The following is a 16,402-nucleotide window of genomic DNA, read 5'->3' on the forward strand; positions in this document are numbered from 1 at the left end:
GCAGAGTCGGGGTCCCACTACTGCGAACTGATAGGTGATCATATTTTACCTGCCTCTGAACTTGCTCTGTTTCAGTTCTGCTACTCTCCGTTCAGGTATGTCTCTACTGTATAGTGTCATCTGAAAAATGATGGTTCAGATATATTAGAGAAATATAAAAGGACCCTATATGAAATGTGATATCACAGTACTCTATTACATTATCTTATCTGAGCAATGCTATTATTGTCACAAAATCCCAATTTGAATTTCAGAAAAGTTGCTCAAAAGACAGTGCCATTTACACGTTCATCTGCCGAATTTTACAACCTTTAAATAATGAAATAGCGCTAGTAGTTTCCTGTAACACATAGAAGGAATTTTATTTTATGAATCACAATCCCTTCTAGATAAACAGATATTTTATGGAATTAACGGTATTTACAACCAATAGATAATGTCATATCTAATGAAAGCAATCCAGGATATTCTGTTTAATAATTCAGCTAACGTTGACAGGCAGATTCTTCTGACTGGATACAAATCACGTATGGTGTTCCATAAGGAGCAATCTTAGGCCCACTATTGTTTCTCATCTATGTAAACGAACACTCCTCGAATAGACAACAAGCAGTATTGGTTCTTTTTGCAGATGACACTGGTATTATGTTACTCCAACCAGACACACAGCAATGGACGAAATGGTACAGAGTGTTCTTAAATGTGTTACTGAGTGATCTGCAAATTCTTTCACTTTCATGTTCAGTTCAGCACATCTAGATGTAGTACACCAACGACAGATGTAACATATAGTAAGGAAATAGTAATATGGCGGAGCTTCAAAAATTTTAGATCCCCACACTGCTGTGAATTTAAACTAAAAAACACTCAATTTTGAAGTCCTAAGACACCTCAGTGGAGTCACATTTGCACTTTTAATTATTGCAAATCTTGGGGAGAGAAAAATCAGTAAGCCAACATATTTTCTACATCTACGTGATTACTCTGTTATTCAGAACGAAGAGCTTGGCAGAGGGTTCATCGAACCACCTCCAAGCTGTTTCTCTTCCGTTCCACTCTCGAATGGCGCACCAGAAAACGAGCACCTAAATCTTTGTGTGTAAACTCTAATTTCTCTTATTTTACTATGTTGGTCGTTTCTCCGTATGTAGGTGGGCGCCAACAAAATATTTTCGTAGTCGGATGAGAAAGTTGGTGATTGAAATTTCGCCGGAAGATTCTGCCGCAACGACAAATGCCTTTGTTTTAACGATTGATATCTCAATTCACGTATCATGTCTGCGGCGTTCTCTCCCTTACTTCGCGATAATTTTGCGTATTTTACATCTACATCTACATCTACATCCATACTCCGCAAGCCACCTGACGGTGTGTGGCGGAGGGTACCTTCAGTACCTCTATCGGTTCTCCCTTCTATTCCAGTCTCGTATTGTTCGTGGAAAGAAGGATTGTCGGTATGCCTCTGTGTGGGCTCTAATCTCTCTGATTTTATCCTCATGGTCTCTTCGCGAGATATACGTAGGAGGGAGCAATATACTGCTTGACTCTTCGGTGAAGGTATGTTCTCGAAACTTTGACAAAAGCCCGTACCGAGCTAATGAGCGTCTCTCCTGCAGAGTCTTCCACTGGAGTTTATCTATCATCTCCGTAACGCTTTCGCGATTACTAAATGATCCTGTAACGAAGCGCGCTGCTCTCTGTTGGATCTTCTCTATGTCTTGTATCAACCCTATCTGGTACGGATCCCACACTGCTGAGCAGTATTCAAGCAGTGGGCGAACAAGCGTCCTGTAACCTACTTCCTTTGTTTTCGGATTGCATTTCCTTAGGATTCTTCCAATGAATCTCAGTCTGGCATCTGCTTTACCGACAATCAACATTATATGATCATTCCATTTTAAATCACTCCTAATGCGTACTCCCAGATAATTTATGGTATTAACTGCTTCCAGTTGCTGACCTGCTATTTTGTAGCTAAATGATCCGCAGCACATTACACTTGTCTACATTGAGATTCAGTTGCCATTCCCTGCACCATGCGTCAATTCGCTGCAGATCCTCCTGCATTTCAGTACAATTTTCCATTGTTACAACCTCTCGATACACCACAGTTTCAGTGCGTTATGTACGAAATAATGGTCTGGGATACCTCATTCTTAATAAACAAAATGATCACCGACGAGCAACTCATATTATTTTTAGAGCACATTTTGACTGATGAATATTTTAGAGAGATCCGCTTAAGGAGTTAGATATTTTGACTAAAGCTTCACAGTGTATTTATTTCTCTCACAAAGTCTGTTGTGAATAATTTACAGCAGGGTAAAAAGGAACACTGATGTAGTTAATTACAATACCAAAAGTTTATCTTTAAGACAAAAAATAGGTGTACAATGCTACCAACAAAACTTTTCATCACTTATCCTATGATGTAAAATATCTGACAGACAGAAAAGTTAAATTTGAAAAAGAAACTAAAAAGTTTTTCAATGATACTGCATCCATTCCATATATTTGCGATCTGTAGAGCTGATGGGTAGGAATTATTAATTCACATCTGTATTAAACAAAAGAAACCTTGTAAATCATCATCACGTAGCCATATTTACATATGAATAAGTACTATGAATGGAAAATGATATCTTCAACGTAATTATGATTAATCATACAATGATCCATAAAATTGACTAACATGGAGAACGAACAGTGAGTATGTTAACTAAACATCAGCGAACTTCATCTAACACTGCTATCTTCTCAAAAAAGGATTACTGTATACTATTTTGACGAACTCTAATAAATGCCCCAAGAATGATGTACAAATTGTCCAGTATTCTAACGTAAGTTGAAATAAAATGTTGAATCAGTGATACAACACGGTACAAATCGAATACACGTATAAATAAAGCTTTTATTTTGTAAGTAAATTATTTCCTCCAAAAAAGAATGGAGTGTGTGCAACTGCTCTCTGTCAGAGCTGTGGGTGTGTTTAGAGCTTCCCTGACGATTCCCGTTCACAGTATTACCGGACATAGGCACCAGTAACTTGTGTTGTCTGCCTCACGGAAACTGCCTAAAATGTTGTCCACTCCCCTCTAAAGTGGTTTGAAACCGTTCGGTTCTTTAAGTTTACTTTCTCTGACAGAAATTACACACATGTTGTGTCCATTCTTCGATACATTTCCTGATGTAGCAAAGAGGGTGTCTAATACGATTTCGTAAGATTCGTAGCATTCATCCAAAGACTTTGCAAGCTATTTGAAACTACGAAATAATTCCTTCTTTCTTTCACATCTTCACATGGTTGTGTAAACGTGTTGGATTAATAATATAATATTCCATTTCAGACGCGTCATAACTTAATATTCTGCTTCCCAGGCCCAGCGTTTTGCAGAAGATCATCAGTGGACTCGCTGGGAAAGTGGTGACAAACGAACAACTGAATCAGGTGAGGTTGCATGTCTTATATTAAAGAAGAGAAGGACTAAATGATATTTAGAGCTGAAGAACATTAAAATAGTTAGAGAAAGTTCAGATGGACATGGTGGCCAAAAGTGGGGATTGAGATCAGCTGTGGACATTTATTTGGAAGTAACCATCCCACCACGTATTTCACATGTTTTAGATGGAGGCGTGGAACCCATACCAGTTAACAGACAAAACGCACACAGTGAAGTCATAGTCTCAACAACCAGAACAGATATGATCATGTAACTGTGACAGCCAATAAGTAGGAGTCCAACTGGGATGTAAAACAAATAAAGTACATATACTTATTGTATGGTACACGGTCGGAACGGATCGGAGAGGCGCCAGTACACTTCAGCATGCCCCACAAAGCATGCAATCTGTCCACACGAAATTTTATGTTAGTGTTCAAATCTCTACTTGGCCATTCCAATTTAGGTTTTCTACAGTACCTTAAACTGCTTGAGAAAAAGACGAGGATATCGAACATCCCCCCGAGTCCGATATTAAGCTCTACCCCTAATGACGTTGTCACTCACAGGGAATAAAGCTTTTCATGTGTGAGCTGCTTTCCAAGCTCCATTGGACTCTATTGCGTACCTTCCTGGAGTAGCACTCCTAGAAAGTGGATGGTGTTTATCAGTTTAATAAGTCGTGGCTGCAAGATATGGACACGAATCATTTACAGTGGAATGAAAAAAACTTCTGGAAGATGACGTCGAGGAATATAAGCTTCAGCTGGGGAGAAACATTATTTTAATTTTCTGGCACTTGGCTTAACGTATCTCACCTCGAGGACTAATGTAGGAATGCATAGAGCCATACTGACTATGGCTTTTCTTGAAAGATACAATCACGAAAAGGAAATCTATGTTTTGTGGTGTATGAAGATTTACAGAAATCTTTCGACGATGATGACTAGAATATACTCTTTGAAATTCTGGCAGTGACAGGGAAGTATATAAGGATTAAAAAATTATCTATATATAAGGATTAAAAAATTATCTATATATAAGGATTAAAAAATTATCTACAACTTGTACACAAACCAGTTATAAGGGTCGAATGACATAAGCGGGAATCATTAGTTGAGAATGCACTGAGGAAGCAGAAAAAGAAACCAAGAAGAAATTTGATAACAGAAGTAAAGTCCGGGAAAAGAAATAAAGATTTTGTGTTTGCAGATGAAGTTGTAATCCTGTCAGAGAATACAGTTGACTAGAAAAGAGATTGTACTTTGAACATCAACAAAGTAAAACAAAAGTCAATTGAGTGCAATCGGATTAAATCAGGTCTTGCAGAGGAAACAATAGAAAGAAATGAGACTCTGAAAGTGGTAGTCAAGTTTTGCTATTTGTGCACCAACGTAACTGACGATGGCTGATGTAGGTAGCAATAGCAAGAATATTCTGTCTGAAAAACACACACACATCGAATATAAGTATTAGAAAGTCGTTTCTGAAGGTACTTGTCCAGACAGCAGCCTTGTACAGAATTGAAAGTTGGACAATAAATAGTGCAGCCAAAAAGAACGCTTTCGAAATGTGATGCTACCAGAGAATGTTGAAAATAAGATGGACGTCTCGAATAATTAGAGAGGAGGTACTGCACGGAATTGGGACAAGAGAAATTTACGACAAGCTGGATTCGATGAAGGTATCGGCTGGCAGGACACATCCTGATGGATCAAGGAATCGTCGGTTTGGTAATGGAGTGAAGTGTGGTGGATTAAAAGTTATACAGACGCACAGAGCAGGTTCATGTGGATGAGGGTCAGAGTGATTAATTGAGTACGAAGAAGTTTTGCACAATATAGATTAAGGTGGAGAGCTGCACGAAACCAGTGTTCGGACTGAGATCACCGCAGCAAGGAAATGGAAATACAGAGAATTAGTTAGCTCGGCCTTTGAAATTTAATAGAAATGTAAAGAAAACAAATGTGTCTCCTTTGGGGCTGGATTAGAATTATGATGTATGACATAATCTTGACATATGTGTACACCTACTACGCAAGAAAGAGGAATGATTGCCTCACAATGCACCGTATAACCGAAAATCTCCAGACCTCCCTGTCTTTCTTGTTCCAGCTGAGGTCCCTGTCCAGTGTGCCAGACCTGCAGGCAGTGGACGCCACCATCCAGAGTGCCATCAGCAAGGCGGAGCAGCAGGTGGCCTGGGGTGAGGCCCACGTGCCAGAGGTGGGGGCCTGGCTCGACAGCGCAGTCACCAGAGGGTCACCGGCAGCCGTCTCCACGACCCTGCGCCTCCTGCTGTCTGCCGTCGGGAGCATCGTGTTAGCTTTGCTCAACTAGGTTCCGTAACTGGAGAAGCACGATTTTAAGTTCGGAGATAGGGGGTAGAGTAGTCGCCCAGTGGTGGAAACCCTCAGGTGTTTATATGTTTCGCAACAAAAAATTCTTATTGAAAAACTATATCCCTTTAAAGTTTGTAACAGATAGTAGAACAAAGGAGAACAAAAATGTGTTAAGCCAGATAAAGGAAACAAAAGTTAACATTTAGTGTTCAGTTTCTTTTCTTCTTTGGACCTATACAGACGAACATAGGTTCACACTTAAGCCACTATGACAGTTCTACACTAACACTCCTTTAGCTCTCCAGTTTTTGATTTCCTCTTTTCCTTCCGTGATTCGTAGGAACAGTTTCATTCAGGGAACTTTCTCACATATTGACTTCATTTCCACATATTGTTGTGTCTCCAATTTCTCGATTACTTATACAATTATTTCAAGATGCCCATGTACTCCAGTAAGTCAGTCGGGGTTTATCTTTGAAGTTTTAATGTATACCATTTTTCTTTTTTTGTCTATTAGGATTGGGGGAGGGGCATAAAATTCTTAAGTAAACTAAAATCTACATTGTGACGACCAAACAAACACAGGCTATACAGCAATTGCTAAAGTCTTTGTATTGCCTCAGTGCAGGCAACCACGGAGTGGTACAATTGGTACAATTGGCTGAACACGTGATTCACCAGAATCGTGGGAAATCACTTTGAGAAGTATATGAGAATTTTATGATGAATAAATACTCTGTACTCCAGATTGCAAGATAGGTGGAGGGAGGAGCAAGTACCCCCTTCTTGTTTCCCATTTCAGACACCTGTGCTAGGACTCTTCCTTAGGGAGTGCTTGCAGACTATCAGTAATCCTATCTGTAATTTTTTCCCACTTGTTTGTGTTTGTCTGTGTTACTTCTTGGTTTGAACTCTGCTACTCGTCATCTATTTCCTTTTCTTTTCTTTTATTTTTCATCATGTTTGCGCTGTAAATTAACACATCCAGCGCAGCTACTTACTATTTGGAGAAAACAAGTTTCTTTTCATTTTTTACATTATCTATGACACAACCACACGAGCATTTTAGGATGCCATAACTGATTCCTGCCAGCCAGTGGCCGTCTTCAGACTAAAGACACACAACACCGAGCACTTTCTGTTCTCATATTTGTAAGCACTAATTTTGCTCCATATCTAAATAAATTATGGGAAAAGATAGCAAAAATGTACATTTCCATGGAAACACCCAACAAAACCCTCATGAATCAGAAAAATACAGAAACTAACAATACAGTACCTCCAAGCAGTGCACACAAATCTCTGCTAGACCATAAACTAAAGTTTGTAAATTTATATATGTGTGAAATAATTGTATACTGCTGACGTAACTGTTGAAAGCAGTGGTTTGAAAAAGTCTTTGTCAAATATTCAACATTGGTGCCCATGTTTGTCAAACATCTAAGCATCTTAGAAATTTAAATTAGTCTTCTCTGGCTTCTTTCTCTAGATTTAAGCATGTTCCGTTTAAACTTCTTGTTCAGAATAAAAATTACGCAGAAATAAGTTGGTTAGTGTGTACTATTAATTATAAAGCACTATGTGATGTTGATGTTAATTTGTCCTTACAAATATCTGTATTGCTTCCAGAAAGGAAGTCCATAAAAGTATTACAAACTGAGAGTGGAAATTTAAGTATTAATTCTCTCCTCCCACTCTGCAACATTAAGTTTTAATGGGTCCTTAGTTTTTAGTACTAAAATTCTCAAAATATGTTCGCTAACACTGCGTTTTACAAAGTCGCTTATGTCATGAGATTTATTATCTGGGAGATGTTAACGTGTATATAAGTTCTTTAAGAAACTACAAACGAAAAGTTAGGTTCAGTTCTTGTGAAAAGTATTTTGGAACTACGAAATGATTTACGTTCAAGTATCGATTAGTAGCGATAGAACCAGAATAAAGATGTTTTTGTATTCGATAAAATTGAAATTAATGACAGTATAATATATTGTGTTTAAAAATGATTAAATAAATGAAACAAGAACGTTACAAAATTTATATAAGCCTGTAAATTTGGCTGCATGGCACCTGAGGTCGACTCTTCATGTCATACTTATCCTAATGTCAAATACTGGTACATTGCAGAAAGCATCTCGCAGTTCAGTGCTGCATGATTTCCCATTAGAGGTTCTACATATTAAGACTTGTCATTTTATTAAAAGGTTTTTTACTGGCTCCATCTTGTTACTAAGTGATAGTCAGAAGAACGCAAGCATCCAAACTTCATGAAATTCAAAGAGCAGGAAAACAAAGGAAGGGAATTAGAAACAAACGTGAGGGAACAAAGAGTTAATGGATATGATTAAAGTATCATTCCCTTCTGGTTTTATCCTGCTCCCAAAGGTAAGCCATCTTGTTCAAGCCCCTCTATATCTGCATAGCTAATGCAACCCCCTCTACCATATTCAGCGTTCAAGGTTACCTCCACTGTCAATGTATCTAATACATGATTGCTCAGAGTATTTCCTAATAAACAGTTCCCTCAAGTTACATTACACCATAAAGTTCTATTCTCCGTGATTTGATGTATTATTTCTTCATTAGTTGCCTGACCTACCCATACAATCTTCAGCATCCACCTGTATTATGACATTTCACAAGTTCCAATTCTCTTCTCTTCACAATGTTGAGAGAGATCTGTCAGATACTTCTCATTTCTTTATGCTTTTCTGAACTGTCCACTGGATTTTTCCACTTCCTAAATGTTTATTAATATCAGTAACCACACAGAAAGAAGTGTGCCATTGTGTTATTTATTGTTACATGTTTATGATCTGCTAATTCCTCCAAACCTAACTAACGTGAAATCCCAGTCTGGCAACAGACGACAAAAACATAGATCTATGAAAGCAACATAGAACGACGCTGCTTGCCCTTTGAACGAGACATCCGTGCCGTGAGATTCAAAATTAGTTAATATTGTAAGTAGTAAGATACGCCCCCTGCAAACGTATTGACTCCAAAGTCGTTTAGCGAAACCGTTTCTAAAAAGATTCAGGATGATAGGGAAAATATGTGGCGTTGATCTTTCTGGCACTTGCGTGAAAAAATTTCCCCTCTTCCGATAGGTAAAACAAATAAGCACAGGCCCTGGTTGGCTGACGCGAGTTTTCGGCGGAATTGTTTTTGTCGAGACGCGGAGTTACGGAAACGCTCGGTTTCAGAGAGGAGCGCGGAGGGCATTCTGTCCGGAGGGAGGCAGGGAAAACGTTCGGTGCTGAGGAGCAGAAGAAGGCAGTAGATTCCTGAACCGGGAACCAGTGAGGAGCTGTCGCTCTCTGTTACGAGGTCTGAGGTGTCAGCCAGAGTGGTGAGTTAGGATCTAAATGAGATCGGCGTCGTAAGTAGTATAGGATCCTTGCGATTCAGGCAGAGTCCTTCCACGGCCGAAGTCGCGAGTGTTAACTTTTAATTTCAATTCTCTCGCGATTGACGATTCACAGTTTGTTACAGTGGGTCATGAGTTACCATTGACTTACTGGTTAACTTGTGGCGCATGTCGAGCACCGTAAGTAACGCAGTTACTTCCACGACATTGCTTAAAGTCGGATCAGTCGCGGTCTCTGGAAGTAACCCCTCTTTTACTCTGTATTTTCCTGTACCGGTGGCTACACCGTACGAGCGTCACTTGTTTACTACTTCATGCATTTCTTGATATTTTTAAACGAAGACGTCAGCGACGTTCGGGTTTTTTTGTGTGTGTGTGAGTGCAGATCTTGGAAATATCAATGTGCAGTAGTCGAATTTCTCTTGCTACCATTTCGGTAATTCCTTAACCCCCATGTCGCTTGAATATAGATTAACCAAAGTCTTGAGCTGTACTTTTCTCACGAAAATTCTGTGGTCTCAATCTTCTTTTGATCAGACAGCTTCCACTCAGTCTACAGGGCATTAGGTTATACAGTTATATTCGTATTAAGCTCAGTCAGCGCATCTGACGATGGCGACATGTCTGATCGCCGAAATATTGTGCCCGTTGGACACTATGAACCGGCATTATACCCGTGGACTGTTCGAGCAACAAATACGCCTGGAGAAACTGAAGAATCACATCACCGCGCGACCGCTACGGTCGTAGGTTCGAATCCTGCCTCGGGCATGGATGTATGTGATGTCCTTAGGTTAATTACGTTTAAGTAGCTCTAAGTTCTAGGGGACTGATGACCTCAGAAGTTAAGTCCCATAGTGCTCAGAGCCATTTTTGAATCACATCATATACCTTTACGGGGAGGAGATGTACCGCAGCATGAAGAAACTCGACAAGCTGCGCCACCGAAGATGCCGTTTGCTGAGTGTTCTTGCATTCCTGAAGAGATGTTGTACCGAGCAGATTGTGCGGAAATTTGTTAAGGTCACACATCACATCGATTATGCAGCAGCCAAGAGAATTAAGAGACGGGCCAGCCTTGCCTTGGTACGTGAGAGGGTGCACTTTACTCGCCGCAGCCTTGAATACAACTCCCAGGAACTATTTAAACTTCATCGTAAAATGGCCAATCAGTTTAACTCGTGGACCTGGGACTGGGTGGATTGCCGATTCTGCATATAAAAAGGCCACTGGACGTCAGATTTCAAAATTCTCACGTCTCTCGGATAAACCATCGCTGGAGGAACCATGCAAGACGATCATCAATCTCACTGACATGGAGCTGTCTCATGAGGCGGTTTAGGTTCTGGAGAAGGGACTCAACTTTGCTCCCACCCCTAGGTTCACGCCGGTCGCGGACATCGTCAGTGCAATGGAACAGGTTGCAGCGCGATTACCACCTGAAGCAGCAGAAGAAGTGCGTCGGGAAACCTGCCGGGCTCTGACCAGAACTAAACCTGCGAACTACGAAGATTAACATTACGAGTAGAGAGAGGGCGGCCATTCGGGACCTAAGAGAGTGCTCTGAGATTGTTATCTTACCTGCTGACAAAGGCAGTGCCACTGTTGTTCTTTTCCGTAAGGACTACATTGAGAAGATGCTGCGCCTGCTAGATGACGACTCCTATAGGAAGATCAACGCTGACCCCACGAAGAAGGTGGAGAACAAGACCAGGGCTCTACTCAAGGTCGCGGATCTACCAGAGGGGGACGGCAAGAAACTGTCACCTCAAGGACCTGTACCACCAAGACTTTATGGACTCCTTAAGGTTCACAAAGACAGGGTACCTATGCGCCCGATTGTCAGCAACATTAGGGCACCTACTTACTTGCTGGCAAAATATCTGGCTGAATTACTTAGCCCCTATGTAGGTAAATGCCCTCACCATATCCGTAATTCCGTGGATTTCGTGAAACGTCTCGACAACTTCAGACTGAAAGACAATGATATCCTAGTGAGTTTCGACGTGGTTTCACTATTCACCAGGGTGGCTCTACGAGAGTCAGTCGAGCGTATTGGGAAGAAATTTGACACTTTAGGCATGTCTTGACCTCAACGTATTTTCTGTTTAATGGGGAATACTATGAGCAAACGGATGGAGTCGCAATGGGCAGCCCACTCTCGCCGGTGGTCGCGAATTTGTACATGGAATACTTCGAGGAGGAAGCCTTGGCGTCATCCAATTGGAAACCTACTTGTTTCTTCCGTTATGTCGATGACACGTTCGTCATTTGGCCCCATGGTAGGGACAAGCTCCTGGATTTCCTTACACACCTAAACTCCATACATCCAAACATCAAATTCACTATGGAGACCGAAGCAGAAGGAAGATTACCATTCCTGGAAGTCATGGTCAAGAGAAGAGCTGATGGTACCCTGAGCCACGGTGTGTACACTGACCTGTACCTGCATGCAGACAGCTGCCACCACCCTTCTCAGAGGAATGGAGTACTAAAACCACTAGTACACAGGGCGCGCAGCATCTCAGACGCAGAGAATCTGCCCCAGGAATTGGAACACGTCAAAACCGTGTTCCGAAAAAACGCGCACTCGGAATGGCAGATTAGACGAGCTCTCCGTCCCACCACCACAGCACAGCCTGTGGAGACGGATGACGTCACGGAAGAAGAGGTAGCCACTGCCTTTATTCCGTACAATGGCGCACTATCGGGGAAAATCGGCCGTATATTAAAGCAACACCGAGTTAAAACCGTCTTCTGCCCGCTCAATGAAACACGGGCATTACTGGGAAGTGTGTAGGATGACCTCGGTTTGAGGAAGGCCGGCATATACCGAATTCCCTATGAGTGTGAGAAGACATATATCGTACAAACAACACCATCGAAGATCGTTGCCGAGAACACCAAAGGCACATTCGACTGAAATATCCACATAAGTCGGCGGTAGCAGAGCACTGTTTGTCCGAGAAACACGAGATGGATTATGAGCGTACCAAGATCCTGGCTCAGACCTCTGTATATTGGGACAGCGCTATAAGGGAGGCTATCGAAATTCACACCAGGGAAGATCTTATCAACAGAGATCGCGGCTACAATCTCAGCAATGCTTGGGACCCGGCATTGAATGTAAGTAAGAAGACTCTCAGCAAGAAATACGAACTGGCGACCAGGGCGGACGTAGCGAGCACATCGACGCTACGACAGATTCCGACGCCCACGTCTTCGCGACCGCCGGCGCGCGGGCGCGGACGGCGAAGAGTGTGGCCCGCGGGGGGGGGGGGGGGGGGGGGGGGATTTAAATCGGCCGCCCGCCCTCTGGAGCTCAGTTTGTCAGCGCACCTGACGATGGCGACATGTCTGACCGCCGAAATATTGTGCCCGTTGGACACTATGAACCGGCAGTGTACCTGTGGACTGTTCGAGCAATTTATGAGTTGTTTGGCTCTCTGGACGTAAATGAATGGCATTATTTACGAGTGGTTTGCATGTCTCCAGGCTGTGCAAAGCGTTATTTTGACAGAATTGGCAAATGTGTGAGTAGAGATTTATAAATGAGTTATTTAGGAGTAGTTTGCATGTCTGTATGCTGTGTGGCATGTCTGAGCACGTGTTCTATATCACTGCGATAAATATACTCCATCCCTAAATAAATTGTTCCAAAATAAATAAAGTTCAAACTTTTCTCTCTTCACCAGCCCAGTGTCAGCTGAGTCCTTTTCCCAGCAATCCCTAAGAAGAGGTGGTGTCCGGGTGACTTAGGTTAGTGGAGGTGATCTTTGTTTCCCGCAATTTTCTTAGGTTGGTAGAGAAACCCCAAGAGACCTATCTTTGCTGCCAAAATTCTAACTTGGCGCCAGTTTTTAGGACGAGGAGGCGGTCGGATGACTTATTTCACTTGGGCTACCTTTCCTAACCTATCTTCCTGCAATTTTCTTAGCTTAGTAGAGGTGGGATGCATCATCCTATTGGAATTTGAACTTCCAGCCATTTTTCTGGTGTAGGGGGGGGGGGGAAGGGGGGGGAGGAGTGGGGCAGGTTGCCCAATTGTCCCGAAAAAATTCAAACTTCTCGAGAAGATGATGGATGATGTCATAGCCACCACCTTGGATGACATGCACTGTTGCCAAGTCTACACGCCATCATTGTGAATGAGGTCATAGCCGCTGTCTTGGATACATGTGGCAACAAATCAGAGTGCGCCAGAAATCGCTTTGGCCCAATGCTACCATCGTGTTCGGTGTATGGCTCTGGCGCATCATACTGCATCTGCATCACAAATTTTAGCAATAGTTGCCACCACATTGACGCAACGAACTCTTACAAATTAGTTATTCGAGGACAATTCCGAGCCAGACGCCCTGTACTGTTCATTCCACTTACCCCAAACCACCGCCATTTTCGATTTCAGGGGCGTCAAGGGAGAGCTTATTGGAAGGCAGGGTGCAGATTTGGAGTGCTTTCTGATGAAAGCTGGTTCTTCCTTGGTAGAAGTGGCAGCCATATATTAGTCAGCAGGAAGCCATTTGAGGTCTAAACAAACCTGTCCGCGTTCTACACACATTGCAACTATGCCTGGAGACATGGTCTTGGGTGCGATTTTATGACAGCAGGACGACTCTCATCATCATCCCATCCACCTTTACTGCAAACTTGTACGTCAGTCTGTTTATTCGACCTGTTGCACTGCCATTAATGAGCAGCATTTCAAGGGGTGTTTTCCAACACGGTAACTCTCGCTGTTGTAACCAAACATGCCCTACAGAGTGTCAACATGTTGTCTTGGCCTGTTCGATCACCAAATCTCTCCACAGTCGAGCACAAACTGAAATGCGACTCCTGTGCAACACAAAGCAAGTACGTTTGCATACTTCCATTCAACATTCTAGCTGTTACACTGGCTATTAATGTACCATGATTTCACATTTACAATGGATTTTCTCGCGCTTACATTCACCTGTGATGTTGTAACGGTATTCTCTTAACTGTGTTACCCAGACCGATGCATTGCCGAAATTTCTGTACTCTACATTAATTACTTTTTGTTGCTGCGATTTTCTTTCTGTCAGTGTATTTCCATTATTTGATAAGATTATTAACCGAATTTATAAATTTAAAATGGTGTCATGATCTACTCGTTAAGAGCTACAATATTACGTTAAAAGTTTGACATTTTAAGAGAAGTAACGAAGGTAGCAACTGTGTTACACAACATTAATCAAATTTTCGAGACCACTGAGCTACATCCAACAAAGATCACACATCACTTTTAATCGTTACGAAACTTTTTCTTGCTTTTCGCTGTTCACGCAGTAGAACTTCGGCAACAGGAATGAGGTTTTATTACTTCTCTGCTGCTAATTTTGTTCGCAACACGTTCGCGGCAAGTATCTACATATGCCTCTGAACCTACCTCCACAATTGTATCATTTTGTGATCCATAATCGTGAAGGTGTGGCGTCTTGAATATTATGTAGGTTCTTTTAATTACCTACACATATAAATAAAGATTCGCGCCGTCCCCGTGCGGCAAAGATGTCGTAGGAAGTGTGACCATGTCAGTAAGCTAACAGAAAACTAAAGGTTAAATAGCAGTTATTTTATGTACCTCATTTGTTTTTTTTTCACCGATCTCGGTGTTTGTCGGCCTTTTGAGCTGGTGCGAGACAGCACCTACGTCATAATTTCCTACCCCAGACGTGACAAGGGCTTGTACCTTTGAATGGACGCAGCCACGCCAGCATTATTTTACATTGTTGGGAAAATATCACGCCGTACACCAAAACTTAAAGGAATTAGCATTTATCCAGTGTTCCAGAACTGCCACAACGTTCTTAACACGCAAGCATCTATGACTGCGCGTGTTTCCGGACAGTTAATTTTTGGTGTGGCTAAACGATAATTACAGTCCACATTATCTCTCTCCCCAACCACTAAAAGACTGAGATGCGCGAGAAAATACCTTGCCTACAAGAATAAAGGTTTTACGTGTTTAATGTCAAATATTCAAAAAGTTAACTCTTTTCTATATCAACCAGACTGTTTTGTTCATGGGAGATGACTTATTTAAGGAATTGGGGTTGGGAGTGGCTGTCTGGTAATTTATAAACAAGAACACAAACGCAAAAACTTGAATCACACGATCAGAGCTGATAACCGTAAGTCATATAAGCAAATAAAGACTGGTTTAAAAGAGAAAGGTAATTTCTAACTCTTTTCAGTTGTAGACGAACGTGTCTGCTACGTTATACCAGAGCCAACAATTATTAGGCAATAATTTAAGTTATAATGAACAAAAAGAACCCTTTCTGAAGCTACTGATAATATGTGGATGAGTACTTGCAATCGATCTCAGATTGATAGAAATAGATAGGAGTAGGCAAACATATAGATGAGAAAGTAGCGAAGTCTGTAATAATATGTGGAACAATGAAGTGGTGCCAGAGAAAGAAGACACAAAATGCAACACAAATGAAGTTTTATAACGTAATGCTCGCCTCCCCCCCCCCCCCCAATTCTTCTAAAGGAGCTTGTCGTGGGTTATTTAGAAACGACACGAAAGTCAAGTCAAGCCAACTGAAAAGAGGACTCTGAAAGGCTGTGTCAGAGCAGAGAGACTAAGAAAAATCGACTTTAAAAAGGAAGTGAGCAGCTCGACAGGACGAACAGCTTCAGACCACCAAACACAGTAAGAAATTGTTATCTGTCAGGCAAGAGGAGTCTGGGAAGCCCGAGAAAGCGCAGCCACTGTTAGTTCGTCACGTGTTTCACAGATCATATGAACGACTCCTTTATCGAAATGACGTGGAACGAGTTAGACTACACGATACATGTACACGATTAGCGTTAACATTAATGATGGAACAGCACCGGAAAACTGCTCCTACCTGAGCACAAAAAAATCGAATATGTTCCGGTTTATTTAAAACACTCTGACTGGAAAGCTTGGTACCAGTTGTTGCCTCATTCTACTTTCCTCAGTACCTTTACAAATTTTCGTAAAAAACTGTGGCATGCGAACACACTTGGGCTCCTTTTAACATGCAGCTCACCTCTCACTCCCACAAGCTCCGCTAACTACAACTCGCTAACACCCACTGCCGCTCACACCCATAGACTCCCATTTTCCCGTTCTCTCACTCACTCACTCACACCAAGTCACTGTCATTACCTCTTTGTGTCTCTCTCTGTCTCTGTCCCTGTCCCCTGTGTCACAGCCATTGTCCCCTTCGTTCTGTCCAACCGTTTCCTCT

The 16,402-nt window shown here is 41.9% G+C and overlaps 1 protein-coding gene across 1 annotated transcript in view; it reads left to right on the forward strand.

The window, feature by feature from the left end:
• Window positions 1–7,708, forward strand: part of LOC126101542 (aminopeptidase N-like) — a 145,947-nt gene extending 138,239 nt beyond the window's left edge. Inside the window, exons 14-15 of the mRNA XM_049912181.1 lie at window positions 3,379–3,448; window positions 5,556–7,708. Coding sequence (XP_049768138.1) covers window positions 3,379–3,448; window positions 5,556–5,780 — 295 coding nt within the window. The 3' untranslated portion in view covers window positions 5,781–7,708. The remainder of the gene's footprint in view (window positions 1–3,378; window positions 3,449–5,555) is intronic.
• Window positions 7,709–16,402: the final 8,694 nt, after the last annotated feature.

Source organism: Schistocerca cancellata, chromosome 9, assembly GCF_023864275.1.
Source record: "Schistocerca cancellata isolate TAMUIC-IGC-003103 chromosome 9, iqSchCanc2.1, whole genome shotgun sequence".
Taxonomy (NCBI): domain Eukaryota; kingdom Metazoa; phylum Arthropoda; class Insecta; order Orthoptera; family Acrididae; genus Schistocerca; species Schistocerca cancellata.